The sequence below is a fragment of the Acinonyx jubatus genome, chromosome D1, assembly GCF_027475565.1.
Source record: "Acinonyx jubatus isolate Ajub_Pintada_27869175 chromosome D1, VMU_Ajub_asm_v1.0, whole genome shotgun sequence".
Classification (NCBI taxonomy): domain Eukaryota; kingdom Metazoa; phylum Chordata; class Mammalia; order Carnivora; family Felidae; genus Acinonyx; species Acinonyx jubatus.
The window spans coordinates 74,607,248-74,620,193 of NC_069390.1; the positions used below are offsets into that span (position 1 = coordinate 74,607,248).

A 12,946-nucleotide genomic window follows, 5' to 3' on the forward strand; every position below is an offset into this window, starting at 1 on the left:
CCAGGACTTGACACATATTGTTTTCATCCTCACAACAACCTTGACGGAGGTTCTGTCATTATCCTCATTTTACGTATGAGAAAACTGAGGTGGAGAGTGGTTAAAAAACTTACTGATGGTTACACAGGTACTAAGGGTTTTGATTTTGAACACAGGTCACTTGGTCCAGAGTCCACACTCTTAGCTAATACATAGCCCATCCCTCATGCACCCTCTCAGGAGTCATGACATCTCTCCAGGTTGGGGATGGTTTTTTGCTTTTCTGTTTTTGTTTTGTTTTAAGAGTAGTTTTAGGTTCACAGAAACATTGAGAGGAAGGTACAGAGATTTCCCACATACCCTCCTGACTCACACATACAGACTCCCCTATTATCAATGTTCCCCCTACCAGGAATTGGGACATTTGTTCTAACAGATGAGCCTACACTGACACATCATAATCACCCAAGTCCATCGGTAGTTTTTTGTTTTTTTTCAAGATTTTCTTTTTAAGTAACCTCTACATCCAACGTGGGGCTTGAACTTACAACCCCAGAGAGATCAAGAGCCTGGCAGGCTCAGTCAGGTGGCCCCCGAAATCCATAGTTTACAGTTCACTCTTGGTGACATATATTCTATGAGTCTGGAAAAGTGTGTAATGACATGTATCTACTAGTATCATATAGAACAGTTTCATTGCCCTAAAAATCCTCTGTGCATTTATTCATCCCTCTTCTTGCCCCTCACTCAGTCCCTGCAACCTCTGATCTTCTTGCCGTCTCTATGGTTTTACCTTCTTCAGAATGTTGTATGGTTGAAATCGTACAGCTTATAGCCTTTTCAGACTGGTTTTTTTCATTTAGTAATACGCATTTAAATTTCCTCCATGTCCTTTCACAGATTGACAGCTCGTTTCTTCCTAGTCCTAAACAACAGTCCCTTGTCTGAATGTTTCACAATTTACTCACCCATTCACCTACTGAGGAACATCTTGGTTGCTCTCAAGTTGCAGCAATTATGAATAAAGCTGCTATCTACATCTCTGGGCAGCTTTTTATGTGAACGTACCACTTTCAACATCTCTGGGTAGATAGCAAGGAGCATGACCGCTGGATCATATGGTAAGAGAATATTAAGTTGTTTAAGAAACTGCCGAACTGTCTTCCAAAGTGACTGTACCACTTTGTATTTCCACCGGCAACGAGTGAGCATTCCTTTTGTCCACATCCTCACCAGCATTTGGTGTTGTCAGGGTTCTGGATTTTGGCCATTTTAATAGGTGCACAGTGGTTTACTTCACTGTTAATTTGCATTTCCCTGATGACATAGGATATATAACATGTTTTCTTTAAAAAAAACTTTTCTAATGTTTATTCATTTTTGAGAGACAGAGTGCGAGTGGGGGAGAGTAGAGAAAGAGGGAGACACAGAATCTGAAGCAGGCTCCAGGCTCTGAGCTGTCAGCACAGAGCCCGACACGGGGATCAAACTCATGAACCGTGAGATCATGACCTGAGACGAAGTTGGACGCTCAAACGACTGAGCCACCCAGGAGTCCCTATTTTTTTTCTTTAATTTACTTATTTATTCTTGGGAGAGAGAGAGTACATGTGCCCGTGACCGGGGGAGAGGCAGAGAGAATCCTAAGCAGGCTCTACGTGGTCAGAACCGTGAGATCGTGAGAATTGTGACACCATGACCTGAGCCTATCAAGAGTCGGAGACTTAACCGACTGAGCCACCCAGGCGCCCCTAGAACATGTTTTCATCATAAACTTACTTGACGTTTGTACATATTTGGTGAGATGTCTGTTAGGTCTTTGGTCCATCTTTATATCAGGTTACCTATTTTCTTACTGTTGACTTGTAACAGTTATTTATATTTTTTGAATAATAGTCCTTTACCAGATGTTATCTTTTATAAATATTTTCTCCTCAAATCTGTTGCTTGTCTTCTCATTCCTTTGACACTGTCTTTCACTGAGCAGGTTCTCATTTTTATAAAGTCCAGCTTATTAATCTTTTCTTTCATGGATCACACCTTTGGTGTTGTATTTAAAAAGTCATTGCCACACCCAAGATCATCTGGGTTTTCTCATACATTATCTCCTAGGAGTTTCACAGTTTTACAATTACATTTGGGCTGGATGTCATGTTTAATTTTTGGCAATTAATTGAGAAATGCATTCCTGACAAAATTTTATGAACCCCATACACCCAGTGTCACAGTGTGAGTGATTTTAGAATGTGGAATACTTATGCTGACTGTTGAAGTGCTTGGCATGGAACATTACAAGTTGCATACTGACATCATAAGAACCATGCTGACTGACTAAAAGCACCAAAATCAAAGTGAAAGGGAATGAGTTTTTAAAATAATGTTTTGTTCTTCTGCTTAGAGGGAATCTGGAAGATACAGAAAATGATCCCCTATAGTCCCATTACCTGAATATAACAACCGATAACGTTTGCAATATTTTCTTTCATTCTTTCCATGCACACACACACTCATATATAAAATAAAAACTCACTGGCACCATTCTGTATGTAGTTTTAAATCTTCGGAATTCTTTCCCCACATAACACTGAAAATATTTTTCCATCCTCTTGAATTCAAAAGTGTAATTTTTAATGCCTGCATAGTATCTAGTATGTATGTGCCAACATTTACTTCAAAACATTTTCCAAATTTTCCCACTGCAGACAACACTTAAATTACTCCATATGCAAATCTCTATCTCACTGTCGTCTTGGGAAAATTTCCCAGGGCTGAGTTAAAGGTCAAATCTTAAGCCTCTTGATGCACGCTGACAAAATGCCTTTCGGTGCAGTAGCTCAATCTTGATACCCCTACCAGCAGCATAGGAAACACTTTCCTCAAACTGCTGTCACTTGGACAAATAAAAACTACATTTGAGTTTCATTTTTCTTTCCTTTCTTTTTTTTTTTTAAGTAGGCTTCACACCTGGTGCAGAGCCCAACGTGGAGCCTGAACTCATGACCCTGAGATCAAAACCCAAGGTGAGATCAAGAGTTGGATGGACACTTAACTGAACCACCCAGGCGCCCCCAAAATACATGAGTTTCTTTGATTATCCTCGGCTAAACACCACTTTCATACGCTTATTACCTGTTTGTATTTCTTTTGTGAACCACTTATTCATGTCTTTGTTCATTATTCTATGAAATGTTTACTACTTTTCTTAAGACTATTATAAAGGTACTACAATAACATTGAGTATCAACCTTTTTTCTGCCCACGTACAAATATTTTCTCCACGTCAGTACATTTTGATTTTTTGATACTTTGAGACATGCAAAAATTAACAATTTCTATGCAAACTTAGAGCTTTTCCTTTGATTCTTCCACTGTTTTTCTGCTTACAGAGAAAGCATTTTCTAGATGAAATTCAAAATCTCAAAGGTTACTAAAAAACTGAAAATCAGAACAGAAATTTTCACCCTATACAGTTTGTCTTAAAGCATTTTCATGATCTTTGAGAGAAGATGCCATCCATGGGGAACAAAGCTAACATTTAATGGGTAGCAATCGTGTTTCAGATTCTGTTCCAGGCCTTCTCTACTTTTAATTCTCATTTTGCGATCTCAATTTTACAGATGAGGAAACTAAACACATCAGAGAGGTTAAACACTGGTCTATCAGAAAGGAAGTCAGAGGTACTTTTAAGGAGAGAGTATCCAATTAGACTTATCCACCCCAAATGAGTTACCTCTTCGTCGATTTTATCTTCTAAGGCATCAATATGACGTTCTTTAAGAAATCGCTGTGTTTTTTCCAATTGGTATTTCACTAATTCCTCTATGGCATCTTTTTCTTCCTTGTCCACAAATTCTTGTACTGCTTCGCCCATTCCCCTTTCGGTTAGAAGTGAGAGCTGCACATTCTATAAAAGAGGTACAAACCACTGCCACTGGATGCAGAAATCAGGATCTATTCCTTACCAAATAATTCTATACGAGCAAGAAAAATTATAGTCTAATGTTACCAGGGGAAAAAGACAAAAAAGTTATCTAGTTATTGAAGGGAAAACAAAACAATGGGCAGTAATTAAGCCTACTAACAAATATTCAGGGCTAGAAAAAGCCAAGTAAAAACCAGATACAGGAGTAGTGTAAAAGACAGGAAGAAATGCAGAGGCCCTAGTGGTTGGGATAAATGGTCCTGAAATGGTAGCCAATGACTAAGAGACTAGGTTAACCAGTGCAGCAGGCAGAATGATGGCCCCTACACATGTCCACATCCTAATCTCTGGGACCTGTGAGTACATTATAAGGCAAAGGATAATTGAGCTTACAGATTACTAATCAGCTGGCCGTACAATTGGGAGGTTACAGGGACTATGCAAGTGGGCCCAGTGTAATCACAACAGGGGGTGAGAGGGAGATCGAACTGGCAGGAAACGGCCAGAGAAATAGAACATTGCTGGCTTTGGAGGTGGAAGAAGCAGGCTGTGAACCAACAAATGTGGACACCTTTAGAAGCTGGAGAAGATAAGGAAATGGAGTCTCCCCTAGAGTCTCCAAAAAGGAACACACAACGCCGCTAATACCTCGGTTTTAGGCCAGTGAGACTGGTGTCAGATTTCTGACCTACAGAACTCTAAGACAATAAATCTGTGTTAATTTAAATTATTAAGTTTGTGGAGACTTGTTTCAACAGCAATAGGAAACGAATACAGCCAGATCTTAAAGTGACATATACTCATGCCAAAAAAAGTAGCTGCACCGTCCCGTGGCTATATTCCTCGAGTTCTGAAACTACATCCAGATGCAAGAAAAGTAAATCCTGGATTCAGAAACATTCGGTAGAGAAAAGAAGGAAGAACAGAACAACATCAACAACAATAGCCACAATAATAATACCATCAAGCACTGATGTAGAGTAACTATAAATGAGTATAATTCACTCTTACCCTACTTACTTCATAGAGACCTTGTGAGGATCCTCTACGTTTACTTATTTATTTATTTTTGAGTGTTTATTGTTTAGGGAGAGTGAGAGAGAGCGTGTGCAAGGGAGGGGCAGACAGAGAGGGAGACAGAGTATCAAGCAGGCTCTGCTGGCAGCACAGAGCCCAATGCAGGGCTCGAACTCACAAACCACCGTGAGATCATGACCTGAGCTGAAATCAGTAGTTGGGTGCTTAACCGAATGAGCCAACCAGGCGCCCCTCGTTTCAAGTATCAACTATACATGACCCAAATTCAAGTCTGCTATCATAAGACAACCATTATTCAAAATGTAGACTGTAATTAAGAAATTACCTTTTCCGCAGTTTGAAAATACTGTTTTACAAGGTCTTCTACTCTTAGAGTTGTGCCTTCTGAAGGTTTTGTGATTAACTTCCCAAAGTTGATTTCTTCTCCTAGAAAAAAGAAGTCCGTGGAAAAACAGTAGCTTCCATTACAGTGTTAAAGTACCCAAACTTATGGCAAGTCTGGCTCAGTGGAGGCGGAATGGCCAAACCGTATCAACAATCAGCTCGGGCATTCTGAGGCAAACACATGGCATTTCTACTGACAGCTGCAGTCTCCTCCTCAAAGCTTGTATTTTTCCACATCTCCAAGTACTACGTCTCCTACAGCACAGGGTGGTCTCACGTCTCCTACAGCACAGGGTGGTCTTCAGACCTCTGGGGATCTCCAAAACGACTTCAAGGGATGTTCAGGGACAAAACTACTTTCATAACACCGAGATGTTATTTACCTTTCCCACTATATTGACAATTACAAAAGCAATTTTGGGTAACATCGCCAGTTCCTCATTACAAACCAAGGCAGCGGCTTGGAACTCTGCAACAGTCACCACCACATACACACAGCTCAAAACAAAACAAAAAGACAGCCAGTTTCACTCATGGATGTCTTAGATGAAACTATAAAAATTATTGATTTAATTAAATCTCAGCCCTGAGGTATATGCCTTTTTAATAGTCTGTGAGACAAATGGGATGTATGCTTACAGCACTTTTGCTGCTTTCTGAAGCAGGATAGTTGTCGCAAAGCCAAGAAGCACAGGGTCCAGTATCTACTCTGCTGGTAACTCTTGTCAGGGAAACAAATATTAGCTGTCTGACATACTGGACCTGGCCATGAAAACCCAATGATAAGACAGGATCCCTGCCTGTGAGAACAAATGATTAAAATTAAGGTGGGAAGTGCCACCTGAGGGAAGAACAGAGAATATGATACACAGGAAAGAAACGAATCAATCTTCTCAGAGAAGGTTGAAAATAACGTGCAAATATCAAATGCAGCTATATCATTTGAATCAAGACCTCCAGAATGAGTAAGATTCACAAGGCAAAACAGGAAAAAGAAAAAAATTTGATGCAGAGGGAAAAATACGTGCAATGGCCCAGAGGGTAAAGACGCACAAAGTTCAGTGTGCCTCTTGCAAAGTACTAGAGACAAGTAAACAGAAATCGTTTCTAAATTTCAAGACAGAATTAACATCATGACTTCCTAAGTATGAAGTCATGCCAGACACTGTGTTAAGACCGTTTACACGCAGTGTGTCTTCTAATCCTTAACCACAGTTCTGTGAGGCAGGCTCACGTACTATCCTGATTTCACAAACAAGAAAATCAACCATCAGATAGGTTATGTACTTTTGTACAATGTCACACACGTAGTTAAGAAGCAGAGCTGACCAAAATAACAAGAAATGCTTTCAATAAAACACACAAAAATGTTGTTTTTTTCAAGTTTATGATTTATTTTGAGAGAGTGAGAGAGAGAGAGAGAGAGAGAGAGAGAGAGAGAGAGAAGGCCAAGCAGGCTCTACACTGTCGGCATAGACCACCATGCAGGGCTCGAACTCACGAATCGACAGAACATGACCTGAGCCGAAATCGAGAGCTGGATGCTTAACTGACTGAGGCACCAAAGTGCCCCTTCTGTTTTGCAATTCATGTTTAAACCAAAAAGGAATCATTAGAATAAAACTGACTATGGATGAAACTCAAGTAACAACATACTATTTCTATATTCTGTATTACTATGATCTCAAGGGACTGATAAGGATGGACAATTAAAGAAAACCATGATCAATAAGCAACTAGTTAAAATTCATAGCATAAGAAAGTAATTATCTGACACAGATTTTTTCCTAAAACAGTGTTTTATGAGTTCCACTTAAATACCTGAACGAGGGGTACCTGGTTGGCTTATTCGGTTAAACATCTAACTCTCTCGATTTCGGCTCAGGTCATGATCTCATGGTTCATGAGTTTGAGCCCAAAGTCTGGCTACATTGTGGGGCTACGTGCTAACAGCACAGAGCCTGCTTGGGATTCTCTCTCTCTGCCCCTTCCTCCACTCGTGTGTGTGGACTCTCTCTCTCCTCCTCTCTCTCAAAATAAATAAATATCTGAACCAATGTTTCAGGTTGAATTAATAGCATGGAAAATTCGATCACAATGTGACATTGAAAACAGAAGCTCCATTAAAGCTCGGTTAATAAAAACATAAACAGTTTACCTATAAAAAAAAAGATCATATTTTTCTATAAAAATTCTCTGACTCAATAGCTTTAAGAAGAACCTCTATATTTAACATGATCAGTATTTCTAATGAAGAAGCACTATTTCAGTTGGATGGCCTTTTTTATAAATACATTTAAAATAAGAACAATTAGGGGCATCTGGGTAGCTTTGTTAGTTAAGCATCCAACTCTTGGTTTTGGCTCAGGTCACGATCTCACAGGGTTCGTGAGATCAAGCCTCAAGACAGGCAGCATGGAGCCTGCTTGGGATTCTCTCCCCAACCCCCCCCCCCGCCCCTCCCATGTTCGCACATGTGCTCGCTCTCTCTCAAAATAAATAAAACATTTAAAAAAAATGCAATTAGTTATTATGAAATTTAATTGGAACTTAATTATGTGGTCATCAGAAACATCAAACACCTCTTATTCCAAGACTCGAGTTGTCCTAAATCCTGTATACTCAAAAGTTGAAATACTTGCGTTATATTCTCTGAACATTAACAATGTATAGTCAATAATGTATACTTTGAGCAATAAATCTCTAAAGTCTGTGTGTACTGTTAGCAGCACTATTATCACAAACTATGTCTGCAGAGAAAATGTCCCTTTCTTTATTAATATCCACAGGTTTAAAAATGATGGCTATCTAATGTTTAGAAGACAAGAGATTTAATTATTCCAGTGTCAGCTTGCCCAATATATGAGAAATAATCACAAAAACATTTCCATTAGTTTATATTTCTTTTACTAAAACTTGATTTTTATACATCCTATAAAAAGCATTTTTTTAATCTGTAAAGGTAACTGGCTTACCTGTGTTTTCCTTTTGTTCTCTGTGCCTGAAAAAATGGATAACATCTTTTGGGTTAGCTACCCGATCCACAAATTTCTGGCTAAAGCGAAGAACACTGAAAGGTTCAAAACCTCCACTATAGTCCACCTGGAAATACAAAGCAAGCTATGAAGGCCTGGAAACAGTTTACCAATTCCATTATTTATGTTGCTGCTTTTAAGGTAGTAAGTTAATGTTCTATAATTCATATTAAAAGATCATGATGGTGTTACACCTTTCATTCTACTGAGGAAATAAAGCTTCAAAGGTTTCTAAGCTTACACAAGACACTTTGCTTGACAGAATCAAGATACAGCAAGAATTCCCACAAGATCTGAAGGAGTTACTCTCCCCAGGATAACACTGAGAGCCTGGGCACCAGGAGTACCATCTGGAAAGGAGGGGAAGTTTCTAAACAGGAATATTAAAAAAAAATTTTTTTTTAACGTTTATTTATTTTTGACACAGAGAGAGACAGAGCATGGACGGGGGAGGGTCAGAGAGACGGAGACACAGAATCTGAGACAGGCTCCAGGCTTTGAGCTGTCAGCACAGAGCCTGACGCAGAGCTCGAACTCACGGACTGCGAGATCATGAACTGAGCCGAAGTCGGCTGCTTAACCCACTGAGCCACCCAGGCGCCCCTAAACAGGGTATTTAAACTTTCAAAACAGAAAGAAAATTCTCTACTGAAATAAAAGGCTGGCCCTAGATGCATTAGTGAATTGCTATCATCTCAGGGATATACTCTCACACTGAGGAATAAATGCTGGGAAGATCCATGCAGAAACAGAATCAAATGTGTTAGCTTTGAGAAACAATTACCTTTAAAACACAGTATCTGTTTACAACAGTCACTCTCCAGGCAGGCTCTAAGTTAACAAGTTTATGGTCAAACTTTCACAAAGAGAAATACATACATCTTTTTCCAAGAGAAATAATCATTTCCCTAAACTAGCTGTTCTAAAAACAGGCTCTGGGAACCAACATTGTGCTGCAAGGCTGGCCTATCCAAACTATTCCCTAACCTCCACCCAATTTATACTCTTCATCACTCTTAGCACTAGCTGGCATTCTGTTCATTTATTTGCTACCTGTTTTTTATGTCTCTCCTCACACCTCCATCTCCTATAAGCCCCATAAATTAAAAAGCTCTTCTATTTTACCATCACTGTGTCCCTCAGCATGCAGAACAGAATGTACTTCCAGTGTTTGTTCACTTAGTCATAAAATTAACATGGGTCCCCTAGTTGATATAACATACTTTGGAATATTACATACATAAAAATATTTGTTATTTTGTTTCATGAATTTACTGTGTTTAGGAAAAGGAATGCCAACTTTCTGTTTAAGTTTGGTTAGTTCTAATGGTATCAGCAAACATAGATGAGAAACATGAGATCTTCTAACCTGACGAAGAGAACGATGTGGTTCTCCCAAAGCAACTATGTATTATATCACTACCACGTCCATGTTATAAAGCAGAAAATGCTAAATGCTCATGCTACAGGGTCGCCCCAAAATTCTTCACACACTTTCTCAATTATACTCCAGCTTAACCTGATTTGTAATCTTCTGCTCTGAAGAGCCACAAAACTTGTTCACTAAGCAAACTTTATTGAGGGGTCCACAGTGTGCTAGGTACTCTGCTAAGGGCCTATTTTTATATCACCATAAAAAAGCATAATCTTGGTTGTCAAGAAATTCACAAGCTGACTGGCAAGACAAACATGTAGATAACTGCCAGCAGAATGTGAATGGTACTAGAACAAGTACGTACAAAGCAGACCGAAGACACAAAGGAAGAAGCATTGCTTCTGAAGGGAGGTCAAGAAAGGCTCCTAGAAGAGGGGAAACTTTAAGTGGATGTTGAAAGAAATGCTATGGAAGGAGAGTAGCACACTCCACACAGCAGGATCAGCAGGGACAAACGTATGAAAGAGGAAAATAAACTCTACTGGACCCAGGGAACGGCAACTTTTAACCTAATATGGCTGGAGCTTAGAAGGTTCTGGCAGAAAAGGAAGGAAGAAGCCAGAGTTTGGTTTTGACCAGGTCATATAAACCCTTCAATGCCATGCAAGAGTGTAGACTTCCTCCTGTTAGCACTAGGGGACCATTAAGTCCCTTTCAGCAGGAAAGACATGCAAGACTGTGTTTTACAAGGATGATTTTGGCATTAGTGTGAATAGACTAGAGGTGGAGAGAGGGGGAAACTAATGGCAGAGTCAGGTAGGAGGCTGCAGTTACAGGCCAGATAAGAGAGAATGAAGGCTCGATCTCAGCAATGACAATGGAATAGAAGGCACCAGATTACTTCCTGTGCAAAGGTCAATATGTAATTCATTTAAATTTTGCGAATCTATGAGGTACAAACCTAGGTCATACACTGCTTTGAACCCATACATGCCTGAACCCAGGCATTCTGGCTTCGACTGTTCTCTCTTTACCTTCACACTCTACATCCCAGAGTTTCTCAAATTTTAACATGCATACAAATCTCTTGGTGATCTTATTAAAACGCAATTCAGCGGCACCTGGCTGGATCAGTTGGCAAAACATGCGACCCTTGATCTTGGGGTCATGAGTTCGAGCTCCACACTGGGGGTAGAGATTCACATAAAAAAATAAAATCTTTAAAAAATGCAATTCAGTGGGTCTGATGTAGGGCTTGAGATTCTGCATTTTTAAGAATTTCCCAGGTGATGTAGTGCTGCTGTTGTGATTATTCCTTGAGTACCTGGGTTTAGGGGGGCTCACGGACCTCAACAAGGAGGTTTAAGCTAGAGGTAAAGATTTGGGAATCATCACTCCATAGGTGGTCATTAAAGCCACATGCCTAGGCTGAAATGGAAGCTCAGAGAGAAGATGGGTCAAACATAACTCGGAGAGAATGCCACAGTGATTCAGTCAGATGAAAACAATCTACTGGCTTTGACAACTGAAGGTCATCTTTCCCACCTGAGATGGTGGGGTGAGAGCCTTGCTTATAGTGGACTGGGGAACAGAATGTTAGATGCACAGTAAGAGCTATGTATTTGGAGGGGTTTGGAAGAAAATAAAGACAGGCAGAGCTAGCTGAAGGGAAAGGCACAGGGACAAAAAAAAAAAAAAAAGAGTTGTTACTTTGTTTATATGATGATAGAAAACGGCAGTAGCTTTACAGGCATAGGAAGCATTTCAATTTCTTAGAATTGTTTAATCCTCTCAAATACTTATTCTTTCATCGTATTTATCAAGCACTTGCTGTATGCCAGAACTGTTTGGAGATCTTTGGACACATGAGGTAACAAAATCCACAAAGTTGCACGCTTTCATGGAGCTTACAGCTTTGTAGCTGAGGGCTGAGGACACGTTAATAATCAAAATAATTACATTGTATACAGTAGGTTAGGAGGATGTATTGTGGTAAACAAAGGACAAGGAGACCAGAGTAAGGGAAATCAGGAGTGCTGGTGAGAAGGTATGGGGGTGCCATCTCATTTGGGGGGGCCTCACTGAGCAGACGTAGAGAAGGGTAGTATGTTAGAGTAGGGGACAGCAGGGAGGCCACGGTGTCTGGGATGGAGGATAAAGAGGGAGATAGTAGAAGATAAAGGCAGAGATCTCAGCCAACCTATTAGATAGAACAGATTATTTAGAAAAGGAAACAAGTATCAAACCTATCAGAATCAAACTATGATTAAATCAAATCCTGGTACCTTTATTATTTCTGGTGCAAGCTGGTGATTGCTATTATTATACATATCCTTCTTACTAATTAAAATAATAAAGTTTAATTTATCTAAGTAGGACTTACTCGAAGTCGTATGAGAGGCTTCTCTGGCTGTCGAGAGTTTCCCAGACGTTCTCGCTCAGCATTTTCAAGCATTTCTTTAATCTCAAAATAAAAATACTGTCATGACTTGGGGCAAAGGGACTACTGGCATCTAGCAGGTGGAGGTCAGAGATATTGCTGAAATCCCTACAGTGCAACCTCCCACAACAGAGAATTACTCAGTCTAAGATGTCTCGGCTGACAGACCTGACGTGGGCCTGACCAATCAATCTGTCTTCCACCTCCCAGGGACACATTCCACGACCCGAGTCCAACGGAACCACTGGGAAAACCAGGCTCTTTCGGCTGTAGGCACATTGTGAGTCTGCGGGCCACCGCATGGACACGCCCACCTCTTCAGAGTGAAGCGTAAGACAGCTACCTACAGAGGGGGTGTCATGGGACCAAACACGGAAGCAGACAGAAACTGCAGTCCTGACGGGAGTTTTTAGACTGAATCCTCCCGAATCCAGCATACTCTGCAGTTTTTCAGCTATGGCAGTTACATGCTGCCAGGAATGCTGTGCCACTGGGCGAGTTATTCCACCTAAAGTTCGGTTCCTCTTTCTATAAAATGCGGATGGCACAATCTACCCACCTACAGCATTGTTGAGTGGATTAAACAGAAAATGCTGTCACCAGTGCCCAGAATATATAAGCAGCCAATGAATACCAGTGATAATTGTAAGAACTCAGTACCCACAATTAATGTCATTAAGCTGTCAATTTACAGATTATTAAATGCATTCACACCACTTCTGCAGTGGCTCTAGAATGTCTCAGAGGTCCAGGGGTGGCAATCTGCTTGGTAG

General features: G+C 40.3%; 1 protein-coding gene across 6 annotated transcripts in view; it reads right to left on the reverse strand.

Moving 5' to 3' along the window:
* The window catches only part of MRE11 (MRE11 homolog, double strand break repair nuclease), a 74,059-nt gene that overhangs the window by 34,381 nt on the left and 26,732 nt on the right, over positions 1-12,946 (reverse strand). For all 6 annotated transcript variants that reach the window (XM_015085291.3, XM_015085265.3, XM_015085258.3 and 3 more), the window contains 4 exons: positions 12,117-12,197; positions 8,299-8,425; positions 5,265-5,365; positions 3,710-3,883 (listed from right to left, as the gene is read on the reverse strand). In XM_015085291.3, coding sequence (XP_014940777.3) covers positions 3,710-3,883; positions 5,265-5,365; positions 8,299-8,425; positions 12,117-12,197 — 483 coding nt within the window. The remainder of the gene's footprint in view (positions 1-3,709; positions 3,884-5,264; positions 5,366-8,298; positions 8,426-12,116; positions 12,198-12,946) is intronic.